Source organism: Crassostrea angulata, chromosome 7 (assembly GCF_025612915.1).
Source record: "Crassostrea angulata isolate pt1a10 chromosome 7, ASM2561291v2, whole genome shotgun sequence".
Taxonomy (NCBI): domain Eukaryota; kingdom Metazoa; phylum Mollusca; class Bivalvia; order Ostreida; family Ostreidae; genus Magallana; species Magallana angulata.
This window is the reverse complement of record NC_069117.1, coordinates 51,127,768-51,140,290: the sequence shown is the minus strand read 5'-3', so window position 1 is coordinate 51,140,290 and position 12,523 is coordinate 51,127,768. Positions and strand designations below refer to the sequence as shown.

Here is a 12,523-nt window from a genome sequence, read left to right as displayed (position 1 = left end):
CAATAGGTATTTTTAAAGAATTTTCAAATGTTTTTTTGTGTTTTTGTAAAATAATTTTTAAAAAGTGAACTACAGCAAAACTCGTTTAGTATGAACACGGATATAGCGAATTCTCGGATATAGCGAAGTTTTTTCGAGTCCCTGGTAAAATGCTTAACAAATCTTTGCAAAATTTTATGGTTATAACGAATTCGGATATAAGGAATTTACGGATATAGCGAACTGATTTTGAGTCCCGTTAAGGTGAATACTAACGAAATTTAACAAATTTATAACGAATTTCTTTACTGTTTAAGAAAGTTTGCACTACCATTTAACATAATAGTTTGAATGAATTATTTTCATATGTTTTTTCAATTCTCAATCCGTTTATTAAAGGTATCAAAGTAGTGTATTTTTAATTTAGGCATCAGTTAGCAAAAGATACAGTCTGCTGAAAGAAAACATGTATATAGCGAATTCGCTGTAAATATTATAACGAATTCGTTCTACGGATATAACGAATTACGGATATAACGAAGTAATTCCATTGGTCCCTGGGACTTCGCTATAACCGAGTTTTACTGTATAAAGAAATTGAGAGAAATCTTTTTGTCATATGATGGATATTTCCTTCGGATACCTTAAAATAAATATAATACTTCTTAACATTCAAAAATTGTATTATTGCTTAAGTATTTCCCCAAAACATAATTTTGAACCGGGTTTTCCAACGGAAAAATCCGGTTATTAAAATGGTGAAAATGGAGGGCGGGCGGCTGCCAAAAGGGTACCCTCACTGTATGGATAACTCCTCCTACAGTTTTCAAGATAGGAAGTTGTTCTTTTGCAGATCAATTGTACATATACATGTATCAGAGGTGTGGATATTGTTAAGATTTTGATTTCCGATAATTTATGAAAAAAATACCAGCTTTTGAACTTAGTCATTTTTTGGCAAAATATTGCATATAGGGTACCCTCATTGTACGGATAACTCCTCCTACAGTTCTCAAGATAGGAAGTTGTTCTTTTGCAAATCAATTGTACATATATCAGAGGTGTGGATATTGCTAGGATTTTGATTTCTGATAATTTATGAAAATAAATACCAGCTTTTGAACTTAGTCATTTTTTGGCAAAATATTGCATATAGGGTACCCTCATTGTACGGATAACTCCTCCTACAGTTTTTAAGATAAGAAGTTGTTCTTTTGCAAATCAATTGTACTTATACATATATGTATTAGAGGTGTGCATATTGCTAGGATTTTGATTTCCGATAATTTAGGGAAAAAAACCCATCTTTTGAACTTAGTCATTTTTTGGCAAAATATTGCATTTAGGGTACTCCATTTCACTGGATATGGGTTGACATGGATTATGGATACAGTTCACATTAATAAAAACCCAGTTTGCTGTCACATTGACAGCTTTTCACTTGTTAATATTTTCTTACTCTGTTGACAAATCATCTGAAAAAGCTGCTTGATGTTATAAGAAAATGTATTTTAATAACTGTGACTAAAAAATTTGAATAAAAATCATTGCAAATAAACACAAAAAATATTTTAAATTTTATTTGGTATGAAAGTTCCTCAGGTAAGAGTTATCATTTCTAAGTCCCAAGGCCCAAACATCTTGGGGGCTTTTCATTTCTGAGTTAAAGAAAATTTTCAAAAAATATCATGATGGAATGATAAATACATACATATTTCATTATAGGCCTATATAAGTGAATTTATTCACTTTAATGCAAAATTAAGTCAAATAAATAAAGGGGAAAATTAACTAATAGGATTTATGTATCCCAACCTGAGAGAAATTCAAAGCCACCCTTCCATCCCCTTATGATGGATAGGAACATCTGTCAATATTAATGTGGGTTAAAGTATATTATAATTAAAATACTTTCACCGGTTTAGAATTTTCTTTCACAGTATTCAACCAAAAAATACGTTTTAGAAAATTTTGGAAAGTTAAAAATTTTATTGTCCTCAACGGGATTCGAACTCCTGACCTACAGATTTGTAGTGAACCCACTAACCCACTGAGCTACGCTGTAAGATATCGAAAATCGGAAAGAAACTATTCGGAAAATTATACTTGATTTTATTGTTTTTTACGATAAATAATACGACACAACGTGAAGGTGTCACATTACTTGTAAGTAATAATTTTTTCCAATTAACAAATTAAATCTAAGACTATTCATTTAACAAATTTTTTAATAGAGCAGTCCCCATACAATTCTCCTCAGTTAAATCAGCCAGTACTGGAATTGCATGCTTCCAGATTTACTTTTTTGCGTACTGCGTCATCAAAAAGTGGTGTATAGAGCCACCTTAAGTAAATATTTTATTTGTTTTTTCACCTTATTGCCTATGCAAGTATTACCAATAGATGTGCAGTTGGACTATGTGCGTAACATTTAATAATGAATCTATGGTTTATCCCAGATTTCCAGCACTTGACCTCCTCCATGCCAGGACTGAATGATTTTCCACTAGTGCCTATTCACATCACAGACAGGTAAGTGAGGATAATAATCAATTGTTAAAGTCATGTCATACATGTGTGTGTGTGTATAAGGATGATGATGATGATGATGATGATGATGATGATGATGATGATGATGATGATGAATGCTGTGTTTGTGGTGTAGTGACCGCCTGTACAGCGTGTTGGACTGGCAGAGAGTGGGATGTAGACGTATGATACAACATTACCTGAACGTCAAGATCATCCTCCAGGTAAGAATGCTTACTGATATCAGCACTCTCATCATGTCATTATTTGTAGCTTTCTACATGTATTTCTGTTCTTACAAGTGCATAATGCTATTTTTTACTCATGCCTCTATCAAAATGTTCATATTACTAGTAGATGTGTGACATATATTTTGGAAAGTGACTGTTACAAGTGGCTCTTATACTATTATGTGTCCCTTTGTGTCCCATATATTTCTAATCTTTATATACATGTATATCTGTGTCCAGTCCATGACGGAGCAGTGCCGGTACCTACACATCCCCCTTGGGAACCTTCCCAAGGACATCACCATGTTTGGCTGTGACTTGTTCTTTGCCCGCCACCTCCAGAAGAACAACCACGTGTTGTGGTGCTCCCCCACAGAGCGACCTGACCTCGGGGGCAAGGAAGCGGACGACAACAGGTGGACATTTAACCAAAACTAAGATTTCTTTCCTAGAATCATAGTAGAATAAAGTTTTTCTCCCCTTTTGTCCCTAATATTATCTGTTCTGCCTTAACAAGATTAGAAATAACGTGCAAATTAGATTGTAAATTTCATTTTTGAAAATTTTATGCATGATTTATTTATTGATTTTATATTTTTACATCATCGATGAAATAAGATTTCGGTTATTTTATCAAGGTTGTGTATGGAGTTGGAGGAGAGTACAAGTGTGGAGGTCAACAACCCTGGGACCTTCCCCACGGTGTGTGTAGAGCTAGGAATCTCTAGTCTGGCCGTCAACACCATTATAGAGGTACATATACCAACAACTTAACAAACTATCTTTAAGGACTTTGATAATATGTTGAATAACAAGAATCTGCTTCTTGCATAACTCATGAAAACATTTTTGACCAAGTTAAAAACATCTGACATGCTGTTAAAAATTGTCACAAATTATTAATTTAAGTTGCAATCTTTTCAATTTGCCTTCAGTCAGCCCATGTCAATGACCAAGAAGGGGCCAGTGCTGTGAGTTTTGACATTCTCCCTCAGTCATCGCTGGAGGAAATGGTTCAGGGCCAAGGTGCTGCCACCTATCTGGCAAGCTATGATGAAACTGCTCTCTGCTCAACAAGTTTCAGGCGAGGACAGAATGTTTAAGCATTTCCCTAATGTTTACACATGGACTTGTACCATACACTTGAAACTTTCGACTTGAATTAGCATGACTTGGTGCTTTTCCACAAAGAAGCTTTGTTAACTCTTTCTTGATTTGTTAGACTGTATCTGTTATGTTCCAAATACTTACAAGCATAAATATAAAATTTTGTGTCAACGTTTTTTGTAAAACCTGTACAAACATTCATGATATCTCATTATTTATCAACAGAATTCTAAAAACAATGGTGCATGGTTGGGTGAGAGATGTTACCCTATACAACAACATATTTGCTGACAACCAAATCATTCACTTCTATAGGTAAGTTTCTGATCTTGTAACCCTTACATGTATTAAAATTTATGATTTTCATTAAACATTTGCAAAAAAAAATGTTCACAAAGTTTGGTACATGTGTGGATTGAACATTGATATCTTAAATATTATGGATATGTTGAAGTGAGCTGAAATTCTTAACCACCTTTTACCCATTGATCTCGGATGTCTGTTGAATTCAAGATACGGTAGCTATGTTCGACTAAATGCACATGTACACCTGTCATTAGAAAGGATGAATTCAACAACAAAAAGGGTTTTTATGTTTTTTGAAATCTACAGTAGTATTTAATAAATTTGCTACATATCAATTTCATATGTACTTGTAAATTATTTACATTTCTATTAAAAGGTGGCTGCGTTCTTCCAATGCCCTACTGTATGACCCAGCCCTGCGGAGAACTCTTCACAACATGATGAAAAAAGTCTTTCTGCAGGTCAGTTTTGTTGACGTTATGCCCAACTGCATGGAAGGTGATTGTTTAAGAGTATCTTTCAGGTTATATAGTTCTGTGTTGCATTTTCAGCTCATATCGGAGTTTAAACGACTGGGATCAAATGTAGTGTACGGGAACTTCAACCGTCTGATTTTGTGCACTAAGAAGCGGCGTCTGGTGGATGCCCTGGGTTACGTGGAGTACATCACCAACAGCATCAAGACGCGGGATCTGTTCAAACTGGTGGAAATGTCGTACGAACAGTGCTGGGAATACTTGATGTGGCTGGACCCTGTAAGTAGACCTGTTAAGTTACTAATATCAAATATCTTTTAGCAGGTATTTAACAATTTGGATAGTTGTGAAAACTATATTTCATTCATTCATTTAAACTTTCTTGGATAAATATAACTAGAAATTGACTTCAAAAATTGGTCCCCTTGAATATTATTGTTCCACTGTCATAAGAGAGTGGTGGAAGGCAAATTAGAAGATTATCCAACATATGTATCATTGTATGTTACTTTACATCAAAGTTTTGTAGGAATTCTTGAATTTGTTAAAGGTCAATGATTTTGAACTTTTCAGGCCAACCATGGGGGAGTAAAGGGGAAGCTGCCCTCAGAATCCCCTCTGGAGCAGACTCAGCCCGACCCGGAGAAAGAGGGGGGTCCAGATAGTGAAGAGGAGGGAGAGGAGACCGAAAGGGAGGAGAGAGAGGTCCTCAACAGGTCTGAGGACGAGGATGAGGTCAGTAAACAATGAACTGTTGTAAGTCAAAGGTCAAGGTCAAAATTAATGCTGCCTATTATGATTTCCTTGTATTTTAACTAATAGGAAATGGAAATACACTTAGAGGACGGAAATTTCATAAGCGCTCACAATTTTGCAAATTGATGCTGTATAGTTTCTCTAGACTTGGAATAAAATTGTTGAGATACATGTAGTTTTATGTTCTTTTACTCTTTCAGCCTGAAATTGAAATGAATTGGAACATAATGCATTTCCTACCAGAAGCAGGTGCTTGCCAGACAAATTTTAATGTAGGTGATGAGTTGGCTTTTGATTCTGATAGTAACATTATTATCAAACAGTAAGTATGTAAGCTAATTTTGTATGATATTTCTCCTAACAGCTGATCGTGGCTGGATACATTTTGTCTGTGTACAATCAGCTTCAGGAGGAGCAGAAAGTCCAGACCCCAGGGAATACACCTGTCAAGCGGCGGCACAACAGCGAGAGTCAGGTAACGGCAGATAATTCAGTCAAATCAATTTCTAGACACCAGCTTTTATGATTACGTCATCTCTAACTTCATATTATTTGAACCTGAGGCTCCTGTCTGTGAAAAACTACACATAAACTTTGATTTTTACATTTATCATTCTTGTAAAGAGTTCCCTTTTTATTTGAAAAGAAATGTGCCTCCAAATAAAGATATTTATCTTTCAATATAATGTTACTAAGATTAAATCTTGGTTGTTTACTTGACAGAAAGTTGTAGAGACGACAACCACACCACAGTCTGTGACCTTCGCACAAGAGCTGGTGGCCGGAGATCTCGCTCAACAAATGTTTCTGTGAGTCAGTCAGATAGTTCTTTGGTTCAGAGAGTCACAATCTCAAAGTAACAACATCATATTTATTTAGTCCAGATAAAGACTTGTTACAGCATGTTTAACTAATGTCTTCATTCTCTCGAATACAGTTATAGACTTGCATGGATTGTAATTCACTACATACATGTACTTGTACTTTATGCTTACAGACTCACTCAGAAAATCCACAAGAAATTTGGTCACATCAGTGACATGTCTGGTGAATTTCCAAACAGACCAGGCTCACACTTATCCATGCAGAACCCAGCTTTAGAATTCATCAAATGTGTCTGTAAGGTAGGAGATTGTTCTGCTCAAATAAACCAGAAACATTTTCTCAGAATCAGTTCTATTTTGCCCCCAGTCATCAGAATTTCTTCAGCCTCTTCCTCCATGTTAAGTCCCATCATGATGCAAAGACTGCTGTGTTTTATTGTACACAGGTATGTTGTGTTTCAAAAAATGTTTCCTGTGTCCTTTTTTAGGTTCTTTCCCTCGATAGCAATATTAACCTTCAGGTGATAAAGTTAAAGCGAGACCTTCTAAAACTGATAGGAATCGGAGAGTTTGCCGAGGAAGCAGCCTTCTCTGACCCATGTCTCTCCTATGTGTTACCAGAGGTCATATGTAAATCATGTAACCACATCCGTGACCTTGACCTGTGTCGTGACCCTTACCTTAGCCAGGAGAGGTCGGAGTAAGTAGTGAAAAATAGTGCAGCATGAATTCTTCCTTGTAAACATATGCTTTTGTACAAATCTATATGTACTAAAAAGTAAGGCAGTGTGAATTGTAGAAATTGATGTGAACTCACAGGAGCTATTCTTTTTTTAGCCTAAATTTGTTACTTGCATATCAACTTTAAAAGCAGTGGGTATCTGCACAGTATCTGCAGTAAATGTATATCTTATTTTATCCAGCTAGTCTATGAAGATACTGTAATTTGTTCTACATGTAATTTGAGGAAGTATGTGAGTAGTGAGCAGGAGCCATATATTCCCTGTTATTCCAGCTCCTCATGGGCATGTGTGCAATGTATAACATGTATTCCCTGTTATTTCAGCTCCTCTTGGACAATTTATGATATGTATTCCCTTTTATTTTTGTTCCTCCTGTCCAATATGTGACACACATTCTCTTTTATTTCAGCTCCTCATGGCCATGTGTGCAATGTACGACATATTCTGTGTTATTTCAGCTTCTCATGGGCAATATATGACATGTATTCTCTGTTATTTCAGCTCCTCCTGGGCCTGTGTGCAATGTAAAGCCCCCTATGACATGGACGAGATTGAGGACACACTTCTTGATGCTATTCACCGGAAGTCTATGGCCTTCATACTACAAGACCTTAAATGTGTTAAATGCAATGGAGTAAGATATTTTATCATTAGACATAAATTGAATAGGTTGGCTATAATAGCAAATGATTCCTTTTCATGTATACATGTATATATACTGAACATCCAGGTTTTAGCTCACCTGAGCTGAAAGCTCAAGTGAGCTATTCTGATCACATTTTGTCTGTCGTCCGTCTGTCCGTAAACTTTTCACATTTTCAACATCTTCTCAAGAACTACTAGGCCAATTTCAACCAAACTTGGCACAAATCATCCTTAGGCAAAGGGGATTCAAAGTTGTGAAAATTAAGGGCCAAACCCGTTTTCAAGAGGAGATAATTAGAAATTATGAAAAATTTCGAGAAATTTTCAAAAATCTTCTTCTCAAGAACCAGAAAACCAGGAAAGCTGAAACTTGTGTGGAAGCATCCTAAGGTAGTGTAGATTCAAAGTTGTGAAATTCATGACCCCCGGGGGTAGGGTGGGGCCACAATGGGGGGTCGAAGTTTTACATAAGAATGTATAGAGTAAATCTTTAAAAATCTTCTTCTCAAAAACTAAACAGCCAGGAAAGCTGAAACTTGTGTGGAAGCATCCTCAGGTAGTGTAGATTCAAAGTTGTGAAAATCATGATCCCTGGGGGTAGGGTGGGGCCACGATGGGGGGGTCAAAGTTTTACATAAGAATGTATAGAGTAAATCTTTAAAAATCTTCTTCTCAAAAACTAATCAGCCAGGAAAGCTGAAACTTGTGTGGAAGCATCTTCAGGTAGTGTAGATTCAAAGTTGTGAAAATCATGATCCCTGGGGGTAGGGTGAAGCCACAATGGGGGGTCGAAGTTTTACATAGGAAAATATAGAGTAAATCTTTAAAAATTTTCTTCTCCGAAACTAAACAGCCAGGAAAGCTGAAACTTGTGTGGAAGTATCCTCAGGCAGTGTAGATTCAAAGTTGTGAAATCATGATCCCTTGGGGTAGGGTGAAGCCACAATGGGGGGTCGAAGTTTAACATAGGAATATATAGAGTAAATATTTAAAAATCTTCTTCTCAGAAACTAATCAGCCAGGAAAGCTGAAACTTGTGTGGAAGCATCCTCAGATAGTGTAGATTCAAAGTTGTGAAAATCATGATCCCTGGGGGTAGGGTGAAGCCACAATGGGGGGTCGAAGTTTTACATAGGAATATATAGAGTAAATCTTTAAAAATCTTCTTCTCAGAAACTAATCAGCCAGGAAAGCTGAAACTTGTGTGGAAGCATCCTCAGGTAGTGTAGATTCAAAGTTGTGAAAATCATGATCCCTGGGGGTAGGATGGGGCCAAAATTGGGGGTCGAAGTTTTACATAGGAATATATAGAGTAAATCTTTAAAAATCTTCTTCTCAGAAACTAAACAGCCAGGAAAGCTGAAACTTGTGTGGAAGCATCCTCAGGTAGTGTAGATTCAAAGTTGTGAAAATCATGATCCCTGGGGGTAGGGTGGGGCCACAATGGGGGGTCAAATTTTTACATAGGAATATATAGAGTAAATATTTAAAAATCTTCTTCTCAGAAACTAAACAGCCAGGAAAGCTGAAACTTGTGTGGAAGCATCGTCAGGTAGTGTAGATTCAAAGTTGTGAAAATCATGATCCCTGGGGGTAGGGTGAGGCCACATTGAATTGGGGGGTGTTAAAATTTTACATAGAAATATATAGAGTAAATCTTTAAAAATCTTCTTCTCAGAAACTAATCAGCAAGATGATTCTTTATAATTGTTTAGACTATGGCTCCAGGACAATTCCTTGGCCTCACAAGAAGGTTCAGAGTTTGATTCAGCTAAATATCCCATATATAAACAATTGTAAAGGATCTTTTTGAGAACTGCAATACTCAACATGTGATATGACTATAAAATTGAAGCAGGCAGCTATTTTTTCATTAGAATCTTTTTGTATTACAGTACTGTATTGAGTTATTGCCTTTGATTTATTGATTCTTGATTATTTTAATTAATGCATCCACTGTTAACCAATTATTGTGATGATTATTTTTATACAATAATAAATATTCAATGTATACAAGTTGTTCTGCATAAGTAGTTTTGGGTTAGGCCGGATTAGTTTGTTTATTTTTGATTTCCAATTTTTAGATACTATGAATTATTTTAGGCCGGCACATATATAGGGACAGTGTCTATTGCATTAAGATGAGCGACTGTTTGGGGTTAAACTTGAACAGGTACAGATAGATTGAGTGTGTGGACACCCCTGCTCTATCTAATCTTTGTGTTTTCAAACCTATGATACAGAGTGTGCGGTCATTCATGCCTTGTATCGCATTAATACAAGTGTGCAGTCATACCTGCTTGTGGTGGTTGCGGCGGAGCAATAATGAATGGTCATCCCTGCTGGTGTTCTGGCCTTTCTAGTCCAGGTGTGCGGCACTCCCTGCTTGCGTTAGGTTGAGCTGTTGGCGCAAGTGTGCGGTCATCCCTGCTTGCGTTATCCCTGCTTGCGTTAACGTTGGTACTTGTTGAGTTGCGTAGGTGTGCGGTCATCTCTGCCTGCGTAACGTTGAGTCCCTATATATGTGCAGGAGTGGTGATTAAAGTCTGCTCTTGTAAATATTGGCAGCAATCAGGGCTATCCGAGTTCCAAGGGGGAAAAATGGTTTTTATTTATACAGGATCTACATGTATTATTGTACATTGTCCAGATTGTTTGTATTATGACTCCATTAAGCTGACTTTATCATACCTATTGTTCCTCAGGTGAGCGATGTGGCCCATGGGCCTCTTGTCTTCACATTGTAAATTTTACGAAATGGGGAAAATGTTAAGTTTTTATTTGCATACATCATTTTTTGCACTTGAAAATATAAAACATATGAACAAAATAACAGACATTCAATTTTGGATACAAAATGATTGCCAAAAAAGCAGAAAATAGATTATAGCTAAACAATACTGTATAATAGGAATATTATGGCATTACTGTAGTGATGGTGTTATTGTAGATAAAGACTATAACTCCAACATAGGGTTCTTGATTATTACTTTTTATTATAAGCTCTGAAATATTTAACAATACATGTATCACAATAAGTAATTTATCAATATCACTTCATCTTAAAAATAAAATAGATCACACATAATATATCAATGAATTGTATAAGATTCAAAATATCCATTTCTTGAGTTTACAAGCAAGAGTTATTCCCCTTATCACAGTGCGAACTGATATCTAAAGAGTTCAATAATATTTATCCTGTGAAATTGATAAATTAGATAGTTATCAATGTTTAATAAATAAAACATATTAAACTTAACTTAGGCAATAAGTATCAAATCTGATATTTATATATATGCATACCTGTGTGTGAATCAAAGCCTTGATCTGCATCTGCATGATCCTTATATATTCATCAGGTATGGAATCTATATACATATATCATATACCTAGTTGTGTATCAGCCCTGATACACGTGTTTTGGACTAGGTGAGACAGCAACCGAAAGCTAGGGCTGTATCACCCTCGGGGCTGATATTTCTCTGTCTCAGCCCGTCGTCAAGGGGGTGTATTGCCCTCAAATTTGAAATCAATAATTTCCATATATATATCTGCTTTTAATTAAGACTAGTTTGTGAAATAACGATAGAATTACAAATATATAATACAAATTATTACCTTACACGTCGGAATATTTTTATTTATTACCGAAAATTGAAAAATAGCGCCAAAGAGTGATGTGTATCCAAGTAAGGGGAGGTAACCAACACAACGGTTGTGTATTTAGAACAATAGCACGCTTTATTTAATATCAATCAATGTTTAAATTATGGAGGATATAGAGAAGGATGGAACGAGACTTAATCTTAGAAGACCAGAGATGAGACTGTAAAAATTAAGAGGTTAAAGTAATGGACGCGCTTACATGTATGAACGTTCTCAAACAACTTTCTATAGTTGCTATAACAGTATACAGTAGATCTTTATGAATGGAATCTGACGGGAAACTTACGAAATCCCAGTGAAAGAATTTGACTCATAACGAAGCTGCGTTGGAGGGAGGTTTCTCTCTCGATAATTTTGAATTCTAGAAGATAGTGCTTCATTTCAGACGACAGACTCCCTTCTACTGTATTTGCAAAGACGATGGTTTGTCAACAAAGTCCGACAACTCTTAAAGTTTTAACACATATAAAAAGAAATAAAAACGAACAAGTTTTGTAAATCCGAAAAAAATCTATAGCTTCTTCATGATACATTATTCCTTATTTGGAATTTAAATTTGAATTTTAGATATATGATATAAAGAACATCACACTTTTGTTTTGATCTCGTCCCTGGTATCAGCCCTTGGATGGTATCGGCCTGCGCCCTTTGGGCTTGGGCCGATACCAACCGCTCGGGCTGATACCAGGGCCGAGATCAAAACAAAAGTGTGATATTCTATATATAATAAATAAAGATTTAGAAACTACCTGTACTTGTCATGCAAAATAACTTAACATTGATTTTAAAACAAATAAACATCTATAAAATCAACTCCCGTCAGTTCTTCGGTACTTTGATATTGTAAATACTGTAAACTTATAATTATATAGAACTATTAATAATTTCATGATAATGAAATTATTATTTAATTACTATAAAATATCACATTACTGTAATTGAATTCAAATTTAGATTTGACATGGAGCCTTTTTCATAAAGACTCAACATTTGAAATCTGCCTGTAATGTAGTCTAAAAACTGAAAATACAAATAAGGACTATTTTGTTTCTTCCTTCACTAAGATTAAGGAGAACAACATGAGGAAGTACTGTAGATGTGCTGGAGACTTTACAAACACGGTGCCCGCTGCTGATCTGTACAAAACACTGATGACATTCAAAGGGATCGCAAGGTAAGGAGCATCTGTAGGCTTGTGCGGGACAGGCAATATCTGGACTTTACATGATTGGTGTAGTCCAGAGAAAATGGATTTGGTA

The 12,523-nt window shown here is 35.8% G+C and overlaps 1 protein-coding gene across 1 annotated transcript in view; it reads left to right on the top strand.

The window, feature by feature from the left end:
- LOC128191778 (DNA polymerase epsilon catalytic subunit A-like) overlaps nucleotides 1–12,523 on the top strand; it is a 34,761-nt gene that overhangs the window by 20,381 nt on the left and 1,857 nt on the right. Inside the window, exons 37-52 of the mRNA XM_052864074.1 lie at nucleotides 2,439–2,511; nucleotides 2,645–2,732; nucleotides 2,979–3,154; nucleotides 3,377–3,491; nucleotides 3,674–3,822; nucleotides 4,071–4,160; nucleotides 4,528–4,612; nucleotides 4,703–4,906; nucleotides 5,201–5,362; nucleotides 5,584–5,655; nucleotides 5,748–5,858; nucleotides 6,107–6,192; nucleotides 6,381–6,507; nucleotides 6,696–6,907; nucleotides 7,452–7,584; nucleotides 12,329–12,438. Coding sequence (XP_052720034.1) covers nucleotides 2,439–2,511; nucleotides 2,645–2,732; nucleotides 2,979–3,154; nucleotides 3,377–3,491; nucleotides 3,674–3,822; nucleotides 4,071–4,160; nucleotides 4,528–4,612; nucleotides 4,703–4,906; nucleotides 5,201–5,362; nucleotides 5,584–5,655; nucleotides 5,748–5,858; nucleotides 6,107–6,192; nucleotides 6,381–6,507; nucleotides 6,696–6,907; nucleotides 7,452–7,584; nucleotides 12,329–12,438 — 1,993 coding nt within the window. The remainder of the gene's footprint in view (nucleotides 1–2,438; nucleotides 2,512–2,644; nucleotides 2,733–2,978; nucleotides 3,155–3,376; nucleotides 3,492–3,673; nucleotides 3,823–4,070; nucleotides 4,161–4,527; nucleotides 4,613–4,702; nucleotides 4,907–5,200; nucleotides 5,363–5,583; nucleotides 5,656–5,747; nucleotides 5,859–6,106; nucleotides 6,193–6,380; nucleotides 6,508–6,695; nucleotides 6,908–7,451; nucleotides 7,585–12,328; nucleotides 12,439–12,523) is intronic.